Source organism: Electrona antarctica (assembly GCF_951216825.1).
Source record: "Electrona antarctica genome assembly, chromosome: 5".
NCBI classification, from domain to species: Eukaryota; Metazoa; Chordata; class Actinopteri; order Myctophiformes; family Myctophidae; genus Electrona; species Electrona antarctica.
Genome location: NC_136810.1, coordinates 43762895 through 43777749, shown reverse-complemented (window position 1 = coordinate 43777749; position 14855 = coordinate 43762895). Strand labels below are relative to the sequence as shown.

General features: G+C 44.6%; 1 protein-coding gene across 1 annotated transcript in view; it reads right to left on the bottom strand.

Annotated features, from left to right (window-relative positions):
* The window catches only part of carmil2 (capping protein regulator and myosin 1 linker 2), a gene marked incomplete at its 5' end in the record, with an annotated part of 85396 nt that overhangs the window by 34705 nt on the left and 35836 nt on the right, over positions 1–14855 (bottom strand). The window contains 2 exons of the mRNA XM_079502344.1: positions 9283–9633; positions 10927–11282. Of these exons, the coding sequence (XP_079358470.1) occupies positions 9283–9633; positions 10927–11282 (707 nt within the window). The remainder of the gene's footprint in view (positions 1–9282; positions 9634–10926; positions 11283–14855) is intronic.

The window sequence follows — 14855 nt, the reverse complement described above, 5'->3', positions numbered from 1 at the left end:
AATTTGTTTTACTTTTACTGTTACTGTTTACTGTTTACTGTTTCTTAAAATGATTATTTCACTAATATTTTCAAAAACAATTTGACATTTTAGACAGAATTTTAGACATTTCAAACCTTTTTCAAGGGAATGAAGTTTGGGCCCCGGGGAGATATCAAATCAAATGTAATTTCTCTTTTGGGTCCGGAACGAACCACTGGTGTATATTCTCATAATGAGGTGATACAGTAACAGCACAGCACATGTTTCTTTTCCAATATGACCTGTGACAAGGAACTAATCTCCTGCCAGCTTAAACAACAGTCATCAAGTTCTCACAACCTTGTCAACATGACCACTATACTGCTCAACCTTCCACATCAAGTATATATTATAATGCAACCACATACAAGCTGTACAAGCCGGCCGACTTTTATCTGCTTGACCCAGAACATGCATAGTTACATGTGTTGAATCACTGTCATCTGCGTAGCTAGGCACAACATACTGATACACTTCACGCCATGACAATCTACTACTTTATCAGATTGACGTCTGACTGACGTCTGTGCACAATGATACGAGATGCTTGTTCTCTATTCCTATTCATTCCCTGGTCTCAGTGGTTCCCAAAGTGGGGTTTGTGAGGGAGTTCCAGGGGGTCCCCACTCCCCAGATAAATGATAGTTTGGAACCAAATGGACCCTTATGGGTCTGTAACAATGGAACAATGGAGTGTACAAATGGAACCAAATGGACCTGTTAGGGTCCATTTGGTTCCATTTGTACACTCTCAGAGTTAAATTAACATTAACATTAACTACAATATAAATTGGGGGTCCCAGAGATAGGAAAGCCATTAAATGGGGGTCCGTAGACATGTCAAACTGGGGGTACTTGAAATTAAACCGAAGAATCACTGCTAGAGCCGTAAAAATCTTCTCTTATGGGGGGTCCCTGGCATTATGGTTCCAAATGGGGGTCCACGGGCTCATTAGTGTCAATTTGGGGGTCCTTAACAGGAAAAGGTTTGGGAAACACTGCCGTAGATCGTCACGTCATGTACCACATTGGTCAACTAAATTCACAACACCCTGCATGTACCCTGTTGTATTGAAAACCACTTACAATGTGTCGTTTTCTCATTGCAAAAAAAACATTTATATTATGGTCAAAAAATCTGTAGGCCTACAAATTTTTTGAAAAAGTTCTTCCTCCTTATATAATAATAATACCTGAAGACCATGTTTTATGGTGGAAAAAAATCACGGTACTCCATGTTTAAGTTATTCTTGCTCTATGAAAACAGATTTTTCAAGGTGGGCCCCAGCCTTCAGGTTGAACATCACTGGTTCAGACTAGAGTACGTTATGCAACTTTACTGACTCAGTGTGGAGTTTAGACAGGACTCACACACTGCCACAGTGCTGGCTGTGGAATAAGAAATAAGCAGCTCTGGCTCACAAAATAAGTTGTCATGTGTAAGCACTATTTCTAACTGGGGCAAGCTAGCCCACTCTCTGCATTGTAATATTAATGCTGCATAATCCGCACGCACGCACGCACGCACGCACGCACGCACGCACGCACGCACGCACGCACGCACGCACGCACGCACGCACGCACGCACGCACGCACGCACGCACACACACACACACACACACACACACACACACACACACACACACACACACACACACACACACACACACACACACACACACACACACACACACACACACACACACACACACACACACACACACACGAGTGAATTCATGTAACAGGGATTCATTTTTCTGCCCCTTTTCATCCGCAAAGGACTTTTTCCATGCAGGAGAAAGAACATAATATTATTTTAAGAGAGCTGAAAGGGAGACAGTGTGGCACAGTTAGGCCCCACCCCTCCAAAATAATCATATTTTAACTGACAAGCAGAATTGTAAGAGTTGACGTGTTACATTTTGATTCAGTTCCACAGATAGAAATTGTGAAAATAGCCGATCTTCAAGCTCTCAACGCCCAATATAAATACAGTGGGCGCCCTGGTCTCTCAACGCCTGATATAAATACAGTGGGCGCCCCGGTCTCTCAACGCCTGATATAAATACAGTGGGCGCCCCGGTCTCTCAACGCCTGATATAAATACAGTGGGTGCCCTAACCCTAACCTGATATAAATACAGTGGGTGCCCTAACCCTAACCTGATATAAATACAGTGGGTGCCCTAACCCTAACCTGATATAAATACAGTGGGTGCCCTAACCCTAACCTGATATAAATACAGTGGGTGCCCTAACCCTAACCTGATATAAATACAGTGGGCGCCCTAACCCTAACCTGATATAAATACAGTGGGCGCCCCGGCCTCACTTCACACCTGATATAAATACAGTGGGTGCCCCGGCCTCACTTCACACCTGATATAAATACAGTGGGTGCCCTAACCCTAACCTGATATAAATACAGTGGGTGCCCTAACCCTAACCTGATATAAATACAGTGGGCGCCCCGGCCTCACTTCACACCTGATATAAATACAGTGGGCGCCCCGGCCTCACTTAACACGACTAATGATTATTAAGGTATTAAAAGGGTCTTAAAAGTCCTAGCTTACACTGTCACTTTACTGTCATCTGGGGAGGCACAGATGGAGGGCTATTGGTGGGATTCAGTCCACTGCCAGGCCAGCAGAGCTTCCTATTGGTGGGATTCAGTCCACTGCCAGGCCAGCAGAGCTTCCTATTGGTGGGATTCAGTCCACTGCCAGGCCAGCAGAGCTTCCTACCTGGCAACAGAGTGTGTCGCAATCACTACACCATCATAGGCAGGTTTATTGACTGCATCCCCACTTACATGATTTGACTGACTGTTGCTCTTCAAGACCTATTAACCTTTTGATGAATGTGTTTTCAAATGGAACATACTGCAGTGGTTGACACAGTGACACCAACGGTTGCCCGACTGCCTGTGGCAAGCAAATAAAACGTTTGGGCAAGTTGAGTTTGCTTTCAGGTTGGCCGACGGGCAAGTGCATTCCGTCTTCATTAAATATTGTAGGCTATTCATGAAGAACTTTAATTACTACATTCCTAACAACTAGAAGTTGCACTTCTGGTTTGAGTGATTGTCTCCACTCGGCAGTTATCGATTGGATTTATTCAAGATACATTTATTTCTACAAGCGCAGATTTTATTATCATGTTATAATGGAACATTGACTTTCCGGGCAAGTGACAACCTTTGGACAAGTATAATATGACCTGCATGTAGGCTACTTGCCCGACGGGCAAGACCTTTAACAGTGCCATCTCCTGCATACGGCTTATAATATATACTGAAGCTGGACTAGGAAAAATAAGTCATGCACATGGCTTGGTATCCAAGCATCAGCATCCATGTCCATAACTACATCTTTTGCATAATGATATCATCATCATCATCGTAATAATTTGCATACAATAAAATATATACATTTTCACGGTAATTACAAAATACACAAAAGATCACCAATATGATCTCCAGACCTTGTAACATCCAGTTTAGGATTCAAACACACACCACACATACTGCAGTCTTTGCCCCTTAGACACCTGGGGGATATACCGTATGGCAGTGGTTGTCAACCAGTGGTCCTTGAGGAGGTTCCAGGTGGTCCCCGGCTAAATGATGGAGAGTTGGACCTTTATAGATCTCTAACTCTTGAGTGTAAAATGTTCTCAAGAGTAAAATGATTGTTAAACACCTGCATTACTACATTTATAAGAAGTCTACACAATTAGAGAATGTAGAAGAATTGTTATTCTGATCAACGTTTGCCTGTTATCTCTCCTATATGGAACCACATCAAAATATTCTTTAGTTTTAGGTCTGACAGGCTAAATCTCAATCTCAAATGGTGGTCAAATACTGAGTGGATGGACCTCGATATGAAAATAATTGAAAAGCGCTGCTGTATGGTACAGTACCATTATGTGATACAGACAGGATATTCAAAGAGGAACTGTCTTACTTGTGGCTGCAATTGCAGAGGCAATGACATTTGGTGCCAGATGGATTGATTGAATACTTCTATTAGCAGACAAGTAAAGTTCCATACAAGGTCTCCCAAGAGGAATGTAAACCCATGAAAGCCTATGGCTTGCTTCCATTGGGATCCTTCATACTCAGTTCATCAAAAAATTTAATGACAGAGAGAGAAATATAAAGGCCAAGACAGTTCAAGACAATTCAGAGATTAATTAACACTGGGATTGTTTTTAGGTGCACCAGCAGCAGTGGCCTCTCTGTCTTTTTTTTATTCATTTTCTCTCTCACCCCTCTCTCTAGCCACCTGTCTCTCTCTACATGCCAAGATGGCGCACGTGCACGCACGCACGCACGCACGCACGCACGCACGCACGCACGCACGCACGCACGCACGCACGCACGCACGCACGCACACACACACACACACACACACACACACACACACACACACACACACACACACACACACACACACACACACACACACACGTTATATGGATCAGAGCCCTAATCCTTGATCAGTGATCACAGAGTTGCAGTTTTGTCCGCCTGGCTGCCCAGCGACTCCCCACCTGCACCTCCACAACACCTCAATACAGCACAGGCCTTTCACTCACTGCCTGCTATGTTGTTATATATGTGCTGCTGTGTTGTTGTGCATGTGAAGCTTAACAACATAAATAAACTAGAGGGTGCTCGGTTGGCTCAGTGGCGCAGTCCCTGCCCACCACCATGGAGGTTGTGGACTCTAATCCACCGTCTTTACACAAACACAATTGGCATCATGTCACCTGTCCCCCGGGGAGGGGACAGGTGACATGACACATACTCCTACGGGCTGGGCAGCACGGTGCACCTGTCTAGCAGGGAGTGCCCCCCCCGGTGGGGACAGACAGGTGAGTCAGTATAGGATACAACTGCAGTGACAGAGGAGGTGGGGAGGATAAAACTAGCCCTTTGCTAAATCCCACCCCAAAAAGCAATTGTCCAATGCGAATCCAAATAGTTTAGTTTAGGAACTGTTGCTATGCAGGTCAAGCTTTCGCCACCTCATAGCTGTCATGTGTTGTTCAACAACACATGGCACGTGGCAGCGGTGGCCGAACGGATTGCGGAGCGGTCTTGATACCGGAAGGTCGCCAGTTCGAATCAGCGGTCTGACACGTTAAAATTACCACCGCTGAAGTGCCCTTGAACAAGGCATTGAACCACTACGATGAAATGTTCTATGAGCAGGGCCTGGCTGGAAACAAGTTCTTGAGCTTAGCACAGATACCCTGGGTAAATATAGTAATCATTTCATTTCATGGCTGTGTTGTTGAACATATACTGTACACGGCTTAACGTCGGGAAAGTTACACGACTGACCCACCCAGGTAATGGCCATAATACTACCGTCTTACTGTGCAACATGAAAACTCAAGTCGGGTAGTCGTTTTTTCGATTTTACTAGAAATACGAGTAATTTCCTCGTATTTCTAGTTTATTTAAATAATGTCATGCAAATGTGTCCAGTGCATAGCCGACTGCAGGCCTGGTAGACTAGATTTAGAAGACATTTTGCTACTGAAATGATGGATTATTTATATGGAGAAATCCCGTCTTTTAACATGCATCTCTATGGGTGAGAAGGTCTTTTGGACAAGGACTTAGTGAAGGGCTAATTGTGGCATAACAACTACATTGGGGAGAAAAAGGGGGTAAGAAATAATTGGCTACTCTACCTATAATGTAATTTCCCAAATTGCAGAGGTTGCAATGAATTGCATGGAAGGGGGTCCAGAAATGGACTTCTAAAGTAGGTATTGTTATGATTATGTGCAGGACTGACATATATTTGCTTGAGCCATGCAGTGAATACGTTTGGTTGGATCACTCTCATCTGCGTAGAAACACCTACTGATGCACTCCACGCCAGCATGGCCATCAACTGCTTCATATACAGTACGTCTAGTGCATACATGGGCAACTGGTGGCCCACCATCACTTAATGCGGCCGGCAGGTTAATATCCAAACATTTTGATACATTATTGACTTCAGCTAATTACTAGTACTAGTACTAGTACTAGTATTAAAATGTTATAGTGAGTGTGGAAATATTAGTGGACCTCTGGAGTGAGAGTGGAAATATAGTGGCCCTCTGGAGTGAGTATGGAAATATTAGTGGCCCTCTGGAGTGAGTGTGGAAATATAGTGGCCCTCTGGAGTGAGTGTGGAAATATTAGTGGCCCTCTGGAGTGAGTGTGGAAATATAGTGGCCCTCTGGAGTGAGTGTGGAAATATAGTGGCCCTCTCTATCGTCGAAGTTGCCCACTCCTGGTCTAGTGCACACTGATACGAGATGCATGTTCTGTTCCTACTCATTCTGTTCTTTTCCATGTGTCATTATCTATCTGTTGGTCACATCATAATGTGTCCAGCATGAGCAGTGTTCATTTTGTCAACTAAAACTAAGGCGAAAAAATATTATCAGACTGCCTTTTTATAGACGAACATGTTAGAGAGATCCAGTAGAACTATAATTCTACTGGATTCATTTAATGCTTGGTTGCAAGCTCACAATATGAGCTTGTAGATCGGCTATTTTCAGCATGCAACCAAGTGTAAAATCTGTCATTACGACACCTTTCCAGATGACTAAAATATGATATATGACTAACACCACCATCAATGACTAACATATTTCCTCCTATGAGAAGAACTACTGATTTTAGTAGAATGGGCCTCAGTCAGGTCTTAATGGCATTAAAGGGATACTGCACCCATTTTGCAAAAGAATAAATAAAAAAATAAAAAAAAATATATATATAAAAAAAAATATATATATATATATATATATATATATATATATATATATATATATATAGTTAATGACGTTTAGAAGATTTAGAACACTTTCCTGGGGGTCTTTATGTGTATAATATGTGGTTTTAGATATTTTAGATTTTAGCAGTGAGCTAAACTGTCTCTGATGTCATGGACACTGTGCTCACTTACTTCCTGGACTACATGTTGTCTCAGTAAGACAGTTCTACCCCTATCCACAAGGAGGAGCAGTGCACCAAAGCATTATGGGAATTAGGCACTCTCCTGCAGCTTGTCTTTGCAAACTGCTAATAAAGTATTCAATCAATCACATTAGTGTTGGCATCATCACGTCATCCCATATCAAATGGTTGTCCTGTCACTTGTCACATACCAGAGACATCAATTGCAGTGCAAATAACTCGATAAGACGATCTGATAGCAACTGTAATCACATTCATTCTTTCCAGAACAGTTCCTGTTAGTCACACACACAAACAATGCTGTCAGAGCTTTGCACTCAATTAAATACACTTGTTGGGATACAGAACAACATACTGTACTTGGGTACAAACGGGTGTAAAACGTGTAGAGTAGGTACAGTATATGTACATTAGTGAAGCATCGGGGCACGGGGCCGGATCCTCTTACGCCTCCTCAGCTGTAATCAGTCAGTCTGCTGATTGCTTCACACCTCATTCCCTCAACAAGGAAATACGGCTTCAATACGGTTTAAATAGAGCAGTGGTTCCCAAACCTTTTCATGTCAAGGACCCCCAAATTGACACTAATTAGCCCACGGACCCCCCATTTGGAAAGATATGCCAGAGACCCCCATAAGAGAAGATTTTTACGGCTCTAGCAGTGATTCTCAACCCGTTTAATTTCAAGGACCCCCAGTTTGACATCCATTAGTCTACGGACCCCCATTTAATGGCATTTCTATCTCTGAGACCCCCATTTATATTGTAAAATCAATGTTAATTTAACTCTTCCGTTTGTTTGTACACTTGGTTCCGTTTGTACACTCTCAAAGTTACAGATCCAAAAGGGTCCATTTGGTTCCAAACTATCATTGAGCTGGGGACCCCCTGGAACTCCCTGGGGGACCACTGCTTTTGTGCCTTTGTGTACAGTTGTCACACGCACGCACGCACGCACGCACGTGCACACGCACGTGTGCGCGCGCGCGCACACACACACACACACACACACACACACACACACACACACACACACACACACACACACACACACACACACACACACACACACACACACACACACTTCTCATTCAAATATGAAGGTTTCTTTCATTTGAGCATTGTTTCTTTCATTTGAGACAGAGGAGGAGAGAGAGAGTCGAGGGAGAGAGAGAGGGACACCCCCGTTGATGTGAAAATATGAATAATTGAGTTGAGCAAACCCAGGGGACGTGAAGAGTGACAGGGAGATAAAGTGAGAGAGAGAGAGAGAGAGAGAGAGATGGAAATTGTGTTCACCAGGGATAATAGGGGAACCACAAATCCCAGGGTGCACACGCACACGAGAGAGAGAGAGAGAGAGAGAGAGAGAGAGAGAGAGAGAGAGAGAGGAGGGGGGGGGGGTAATGTGTACTGTATGTGCTGTAATAACCTGAGAAAAACTCACTGCCATCGGAACACCCATCCTCTCTCCCCCACCTCTCTCTCTCTCTCTCTCTCTCTCACAATCACGCCATGGCTCGTCCCCTCGCTCCATCCCTCCATTCATCGTACCTCTGTTTCTCTCTCCATTTCTATCCGTTCCACTCATCTTGTATTTTTTTCCTGTCTCGATCGGTCTGTCCTCGGGGAACTCTCCATCTCTGGTTGTGCAATTAGCCTCCTTCCCTCCTTCCCTCCCAGAACCCCCAACCTCCCCTTCCTCCATCATCACCCCCCCCCCCCCCCCCCCCCCCACACACACACACTCTCTATCCCCACTGCCACCTTATTAGCTGTGTGCATTTGGATGCAGAATACTGTGCATGTGTGCGTGTGTGTTCGTGTATGTGTTGTGTATGTGTATGTGTATGTGTATGTGTATGTGTATGTGTATGTGTATGTGTATGTGTATGTGTATGTGTATGTGTCCGTGTTGTGTATGTGTATGTGTGTGTGTGTGTGTGTGTGTGTGTGTGTGTGTGTGTGTGTGTGTGTGTGTGTGTGTGTGTGTGTGCGTGTGTGTGTGTGCGTGTGCGTGTGCGTGTGCGTCTGTGCGTGTGCATGCGTGCATGTCCTGTCAACATCGGATCCGCTATAGATCCATCTTTTCACACTCGGGAGTGAAATGAACGGCACGGAGGATCGTATACTGTGTGCGCTCTGTCTGTCACAAGCATGTGGAACATCCTTGTGGTCGTGTGTGTGTGTGTGTGTGTGTCAGTCTGTGCATGCGTGCGTGCGTGTGTGTGTGACGTGTGTGTGTGTGTGTCCATGCGCTCTCACCTGAGGCCTGGTGGAGGGGGGCTGTGTCCGTGTGCGGTGCGGCCGCGGCCGCGAGGCGGTGTAGTGCCGTAGGGTCTGGCCCTGGGTGGGTAGGATATCCATGGGACCGGCGGCTGGCAGGGGGAGGGGGAGGGGACCGACGAGAGCCTCTCGGCTAGCGGCGGAGCTTCCGCAGCGACGGCTACCGACGGTGGCGACGGTGGCCTCCTCTTGGAGGAGGAGGAGAGGGAGATCGGGAGGAGGAACAAGCGACGCTCCTCTCGCTGCTCCTGACACTGATGCTGCTGCCGCTACTGCTGCCTCCGCAGCATCCTCTGCTGCTGCCTCCAGCAGCCCCCGCTCGCCCCCGCGCTGAGAGGAGAGAGAGAGAGAGGGGAGGGGGGAGGGACGGGGGAGTGGAGAGGAGAGGGTGGGGGTGAGGAAGGGGAGCAGTGGTGTAGAGAGTACATTTACTAGAGAGTATAGATTTGACTGTCGATGATCTTTTTTTCTTTCTTTTTTTAATAGAGCGGGATAATTCATACTGTAATGCAATGATGTTTTCCAATAAACTTGAACTTGACATTTACTGATTTTTGTTGTCTTTTTCACACCGTTTTATATTTGGATTTGTTTTGATTTGATCTGTTGTTGTTGTTTTTTACCTTGCAGCACTTTGGAACCGTTTTGAAAGGTGCTATATAAGTCAAATTCATTATCATTATCATTTACTAAATTACTAATCATTTACGTACTAACATTGACAATGAATGGACAATTTTGAGTGTTCGTGTAAACACAAACATTGAAGACAAAAGTGAGGACGCAACTTGTGATTGGCTGGAATGAGATGATGTATGATGATAAGAGCACCCCTCACTTTTTTTTACTATACTGGAGCGTTTCCAGTTTTCAATACTTCTACGCCGCTACATCTCAGAGGCAAATGTACTTTTAATCCACTACAATTATTACAACATTATATAGTTACTTGTAGATTTTGATTATTATTACAAAACATACATAACCACTTCTGCCCTTATATACAGTACATATTTCGGACAACATTGAAAACAGCCAATCTACAAGCTCACAATGCGACGCATTTGTGAGCTTGTAGATCTGCTATCTTCAAAATATTTCTTTAATAAATTTCAAACATTTGAAAAATTGTGTAACGAGACATTCGGCGTGACGACTATACTGTACGTTCTACTGTACGTTCTACTGTACATTCTACTGTACACTCTACTTAATGCGAATTTTGAATTCAGACGTTGCACTTTAATGTAACAGAATACATCTACATTTACGGTATCGGTACTTTAGCTTAACCCATTCAGCACGGGAACCCTTTTGGTGTTTTAAGCATTACCTATGTTATACTTTAGCTATTGAAAAATAGCAGATCTACAAGCTCATAGCTTGTAGATCTGCTATTTTTGAAAAATCGTGAAAATGTGGTGCAAATCGTTGAATATATATTCTTCCAGAGCGAACAGGTTTTTTCAGAAACCTTGTAGGATTCAGAAGACATTTTGCGGACCCCCGCAGATAATAATAATGCAGCTGGTAATTAATTGATTTAATCAATTTGGGCTTGTTTATGAATTATGATCGCCCTCAGGTCTAAATGGGTTAAGTGAGAGAAATGTGAGTATATACTTGTTCCACCACGGCGGAAGGGGAGGGGCTCTGGACGGAAGGGGAGTGGCTCTGTGCGGAAGGGGAGGGGCTCTGGGTGGGAGGGGAGGGGCTCTGGACGGGAGGGGAGGGGCTCTGGGTGGAAGGGGAGTGGCTCTGGGCTGTCAGCTGGCCGTCCGACACGGCAGCTGCTGACAGCGGGGCTAGAAGACCACGCCCGTCGGCGCTCGCACACCTTCCCCCTTCTCCCCCTCCTCCCCCTCCTCCCTCCCGTGTGGGAGCTTGTTCTCGGTGAGTGTGATGAAGATGCGCGGCAGAGATGCTCTCCCTTTCTCCTCTCTCGGTGCTCTGCTGTTCCACGTCCACGTCCACCAGACCTGCGTGTGTGTGTGTGTGTGTGTGTGTGTGTGTGTGTGTGTGTGTGTGTGTGTGTGTGTGTGTGTGTGTGTGTGTGTGTGTGTGTGTGTGTGTGTGTGTGTGTGTGTGTGTGTTTTGACACAATGATGAAAAACAGAGAGAGAGAGAGAGGGATGATTAGAGAAGAGGGGGGAGGGGTGGTGATATCTAGGCAAAAAAGGGGGTTATCCTCCAGCCCTGCACGCAGTGAGATCAGGCTCTGTGGGTGTGTGTGTCTATATCTAGGGCAGATAACCAGATATGGGAGACAGCAGGGGAGAGAGAGAGAGAGAGAGAGAGAGAGAGAGAGAGAGAGAGAGAGAGAGAGAGAGAGAGAGAGAGAGAGAGAGAGAGAAGAATGGACGTGAGTCAGAGAGGCAGATGGATGCTGCAAAAATACTGTACTACATGCTGACAGGAGAGAGGATATATACAGCAACCTACTGCACTGTACTGACAGAGACAACAGGAGAGAGAGAGAGAGAGAGAGAGAGAGAGAGAGAGAGAGAGAGAGAGAGAGAGAGAGAGAGAGAGAAATCAAATAAAAGATGAGGGGGGAGGGGATGAATAATGATTGCATGAGCCCCCCCCCCCCTCTATTCCCTCTCCTCCTCCCCTCTCCTCTCCCCCACAGTGAGAGTCAGTGGTGTGAAAGTAAGCGTGCCATGCTCCAGTTAAGCCACACACATTGCATGTCTGGCAGGACCACTCTGGCACTGTACGGCATGGTCTAGTACAGCACTAGATAGTACAGAATGGTCTAGTACAGCACTAGATAGTACGGAATGGTCTAGTACAGCACTAGATAGTACGGAATGGTCTAGTACAGCACTAGATAGTACAGAATGGTCTAGTACAGCACTAGATAGTACAGAATGGTCTAGTACAGCACTAGATAGTACAGAATGGTCTAGTACAGCACTAGATAGTACAGAATGGTCTAGTACAGCACTAGATAGTACGGAATGGTCTAGTACAGCACTAGATAGTACAGAATGGTCTAGTACAGCACTAGATAGTACAGAATGGTCTAGTACAGCACTAGATAGTATGGAATGGTCTAGTACAGCACTAGATAGTACAGAATGGTCTAGTACAGCACTAGATAGTACAGAATGGTCTAGTACAGCACTAGATAGTACAGAATGGTCTAGTACAGCACTAGATAGTACGGAATGGTCTAGTACAGCACTAGATAGTACGGAATGGTCTAGTACAGCACTAGATAGTATGGAATGGTCTAGTACAGCACTAGATAGTACAGAATGGTCTAGTATGGAATGGTCTAGTACAGCACTGATAGTACAGAATGGTCTAGTACAGCACTGATAGTACAGAATGGTCTAGTACAGCACTAGATAGTACAGAATGGTCTAGTACAGCACTAGATGGTACGGAATGGTCTAGTACAGCACTGATAGTACAGAATGGTCTAGTACAGCACTAGATAGTATGGAATGGTCTAGTACAGCACTAGATAGTACGGAATGGTCAAGTACAGCACTAGATAGCATGGAATGGTCTAGTACAGCACTAGATAGTATGGAATGGTCTAGTACAGCACTAGATAGTATAGAATGGTCTAGTACAGCACTAGATAGTACAGAATGGTCTAGTACAGCACTAGATAGTATAGAATGGTCTAGTACAGCACTAAATAGTATGGAATGGTCTAGTACAGCACTAGATAGTACAGAATGGTCTAGTACAGCACTAGATAGTACAGAATGGTCTAATACAGCACTGATAGTATGGAATGGTCTAGTACAACTGCATTAGATAGAACATCATGGAATGGTCTAGTACAGCTGCTTAGTTAGTTAGGTCGCCTTCATACCAGAAAGCTTTACTGTGATTAAAACGAATCCTGCTGCACATTGTCGGAAAGTGTGCTTCGTTTGGCAGGTGTGAAGCCTCAGTCGAATCCTAATGCTCCGCCAAAAAACGGGGGGTTTCGCTTCGCGTCCCATCGCATTTGATTTCGATTCGGTGCAGGTGGGAATGCAATCCGCAGCAAATAAAGGAAATGAAGCTAAACACAGTTGGAGACGGAGAAGGGATATTCATTTCACACAGCGCAAAGATGTCCCGTTTAACCGTGGATAGACGTGGGCAAATCGAGTACATTAATCAATTGCTTAAGGAAACACATAAAAAACACTATAGTGTACAGAATATTCAGTCCGTCTGCGCGTAAACATGGAGTGTTGTCACTGCTGTCACTGTGTGGGGAGGGAGTGGGTCATGGGAACTTTCTTCATGTCCATAAACTTGTAAACGGAGGTCGGATTCATTTTGTGCTGCTGTCTGCCCTGTGCCTCCACATGCTCAAAAGAACAGTGCATGCACACACACATGCACGCGTGTGTGCACACAAGAGTGAGAGAGAGAGACGTCTAGTCCCCGACACACGTTACCCTAATTTTACGTCCTATTTTACGTAACTATTACTAGAAGTATTATTTTAACACCATATATTTCACTGTGTAGTTTATGAATGGAACACATTGATGAAGTTCCCTGCTGCGTTTCCAATTGCTGCGGAAACAGCGCAGTGTTAAGGCAAACCGCAGCAAATAAAATGTGCAAGAATCCAAACTTCTCCGCCCATTCCCATCGAGTCTATAAGTTAGTTTCATTTATTGTCCACAATGTGGACATTTCTCTTCGGTCTCATAACAACAGTAACAACAAAACAGCAACAACACTTACACACAATTATGTTCATGGCAAAAAGGAGGACAACAGTGACAAATACATTAAAAACAGGTTTAACGAGACATGGTATCATTTATGCCTTAATGGCATTAGGAATTAAGGATTTATTTTAGAGATGTTAGGGTTAGCTTTAGGTACTTTGTACCGTCTACCAGAGGGAAGTAGTTCGAACTCCCTGCAGAGTGGATGAGAGGGGTCATTTGCTATCTTGACAGCGTTTTTCCGAATGACTTCCTTGTAGATACAACTTAATTGTTTCTGTTTCTTCCCAATGATTATTGAGGCCAGGTTCAGTATTCGCTGCAGCTTACTTCTTCCTTTTATATTAAGATTGCCAAACCACATTGCCATGTTAAAAGTCAAGATTCCGGCCTGGGCCATGGCTCAGTGGTCCAGGCACCTTGGCTGGTAATCCAGTCTGGCAGTGTGCCGCGGGTTCGACTCCCGAACCCGACGGTCTTTACTGCATGTCTTCCCCCCATTTCCTGTCAGCCTACTGTCTGTCCCTCCATAAAAAATATAAAATAAAGGCGAAAGCCACAAAAAAAAACATCAGTCAAGATTCCCTCTACCAGGTTCTTATAGACTGTTTTACAGCATTAGATACTGTAGGTGCTATCCTTTTAGACCTTTAAGTGTTTGACTGACTGCACTCTTGCCGTTTTCACATTGCTGTCTAATAAGATATTCAACCAATCAATAGGACAGCATGACATAGTGTAGTACAGTACATCAGGTAGATTAGTGTGGATACAGGGTAGTGGTTCAATATTGTAAAACAGCGTTATCATACCAGCACATAATGCATTAACGTGGCATGGACTGATTTAACATGC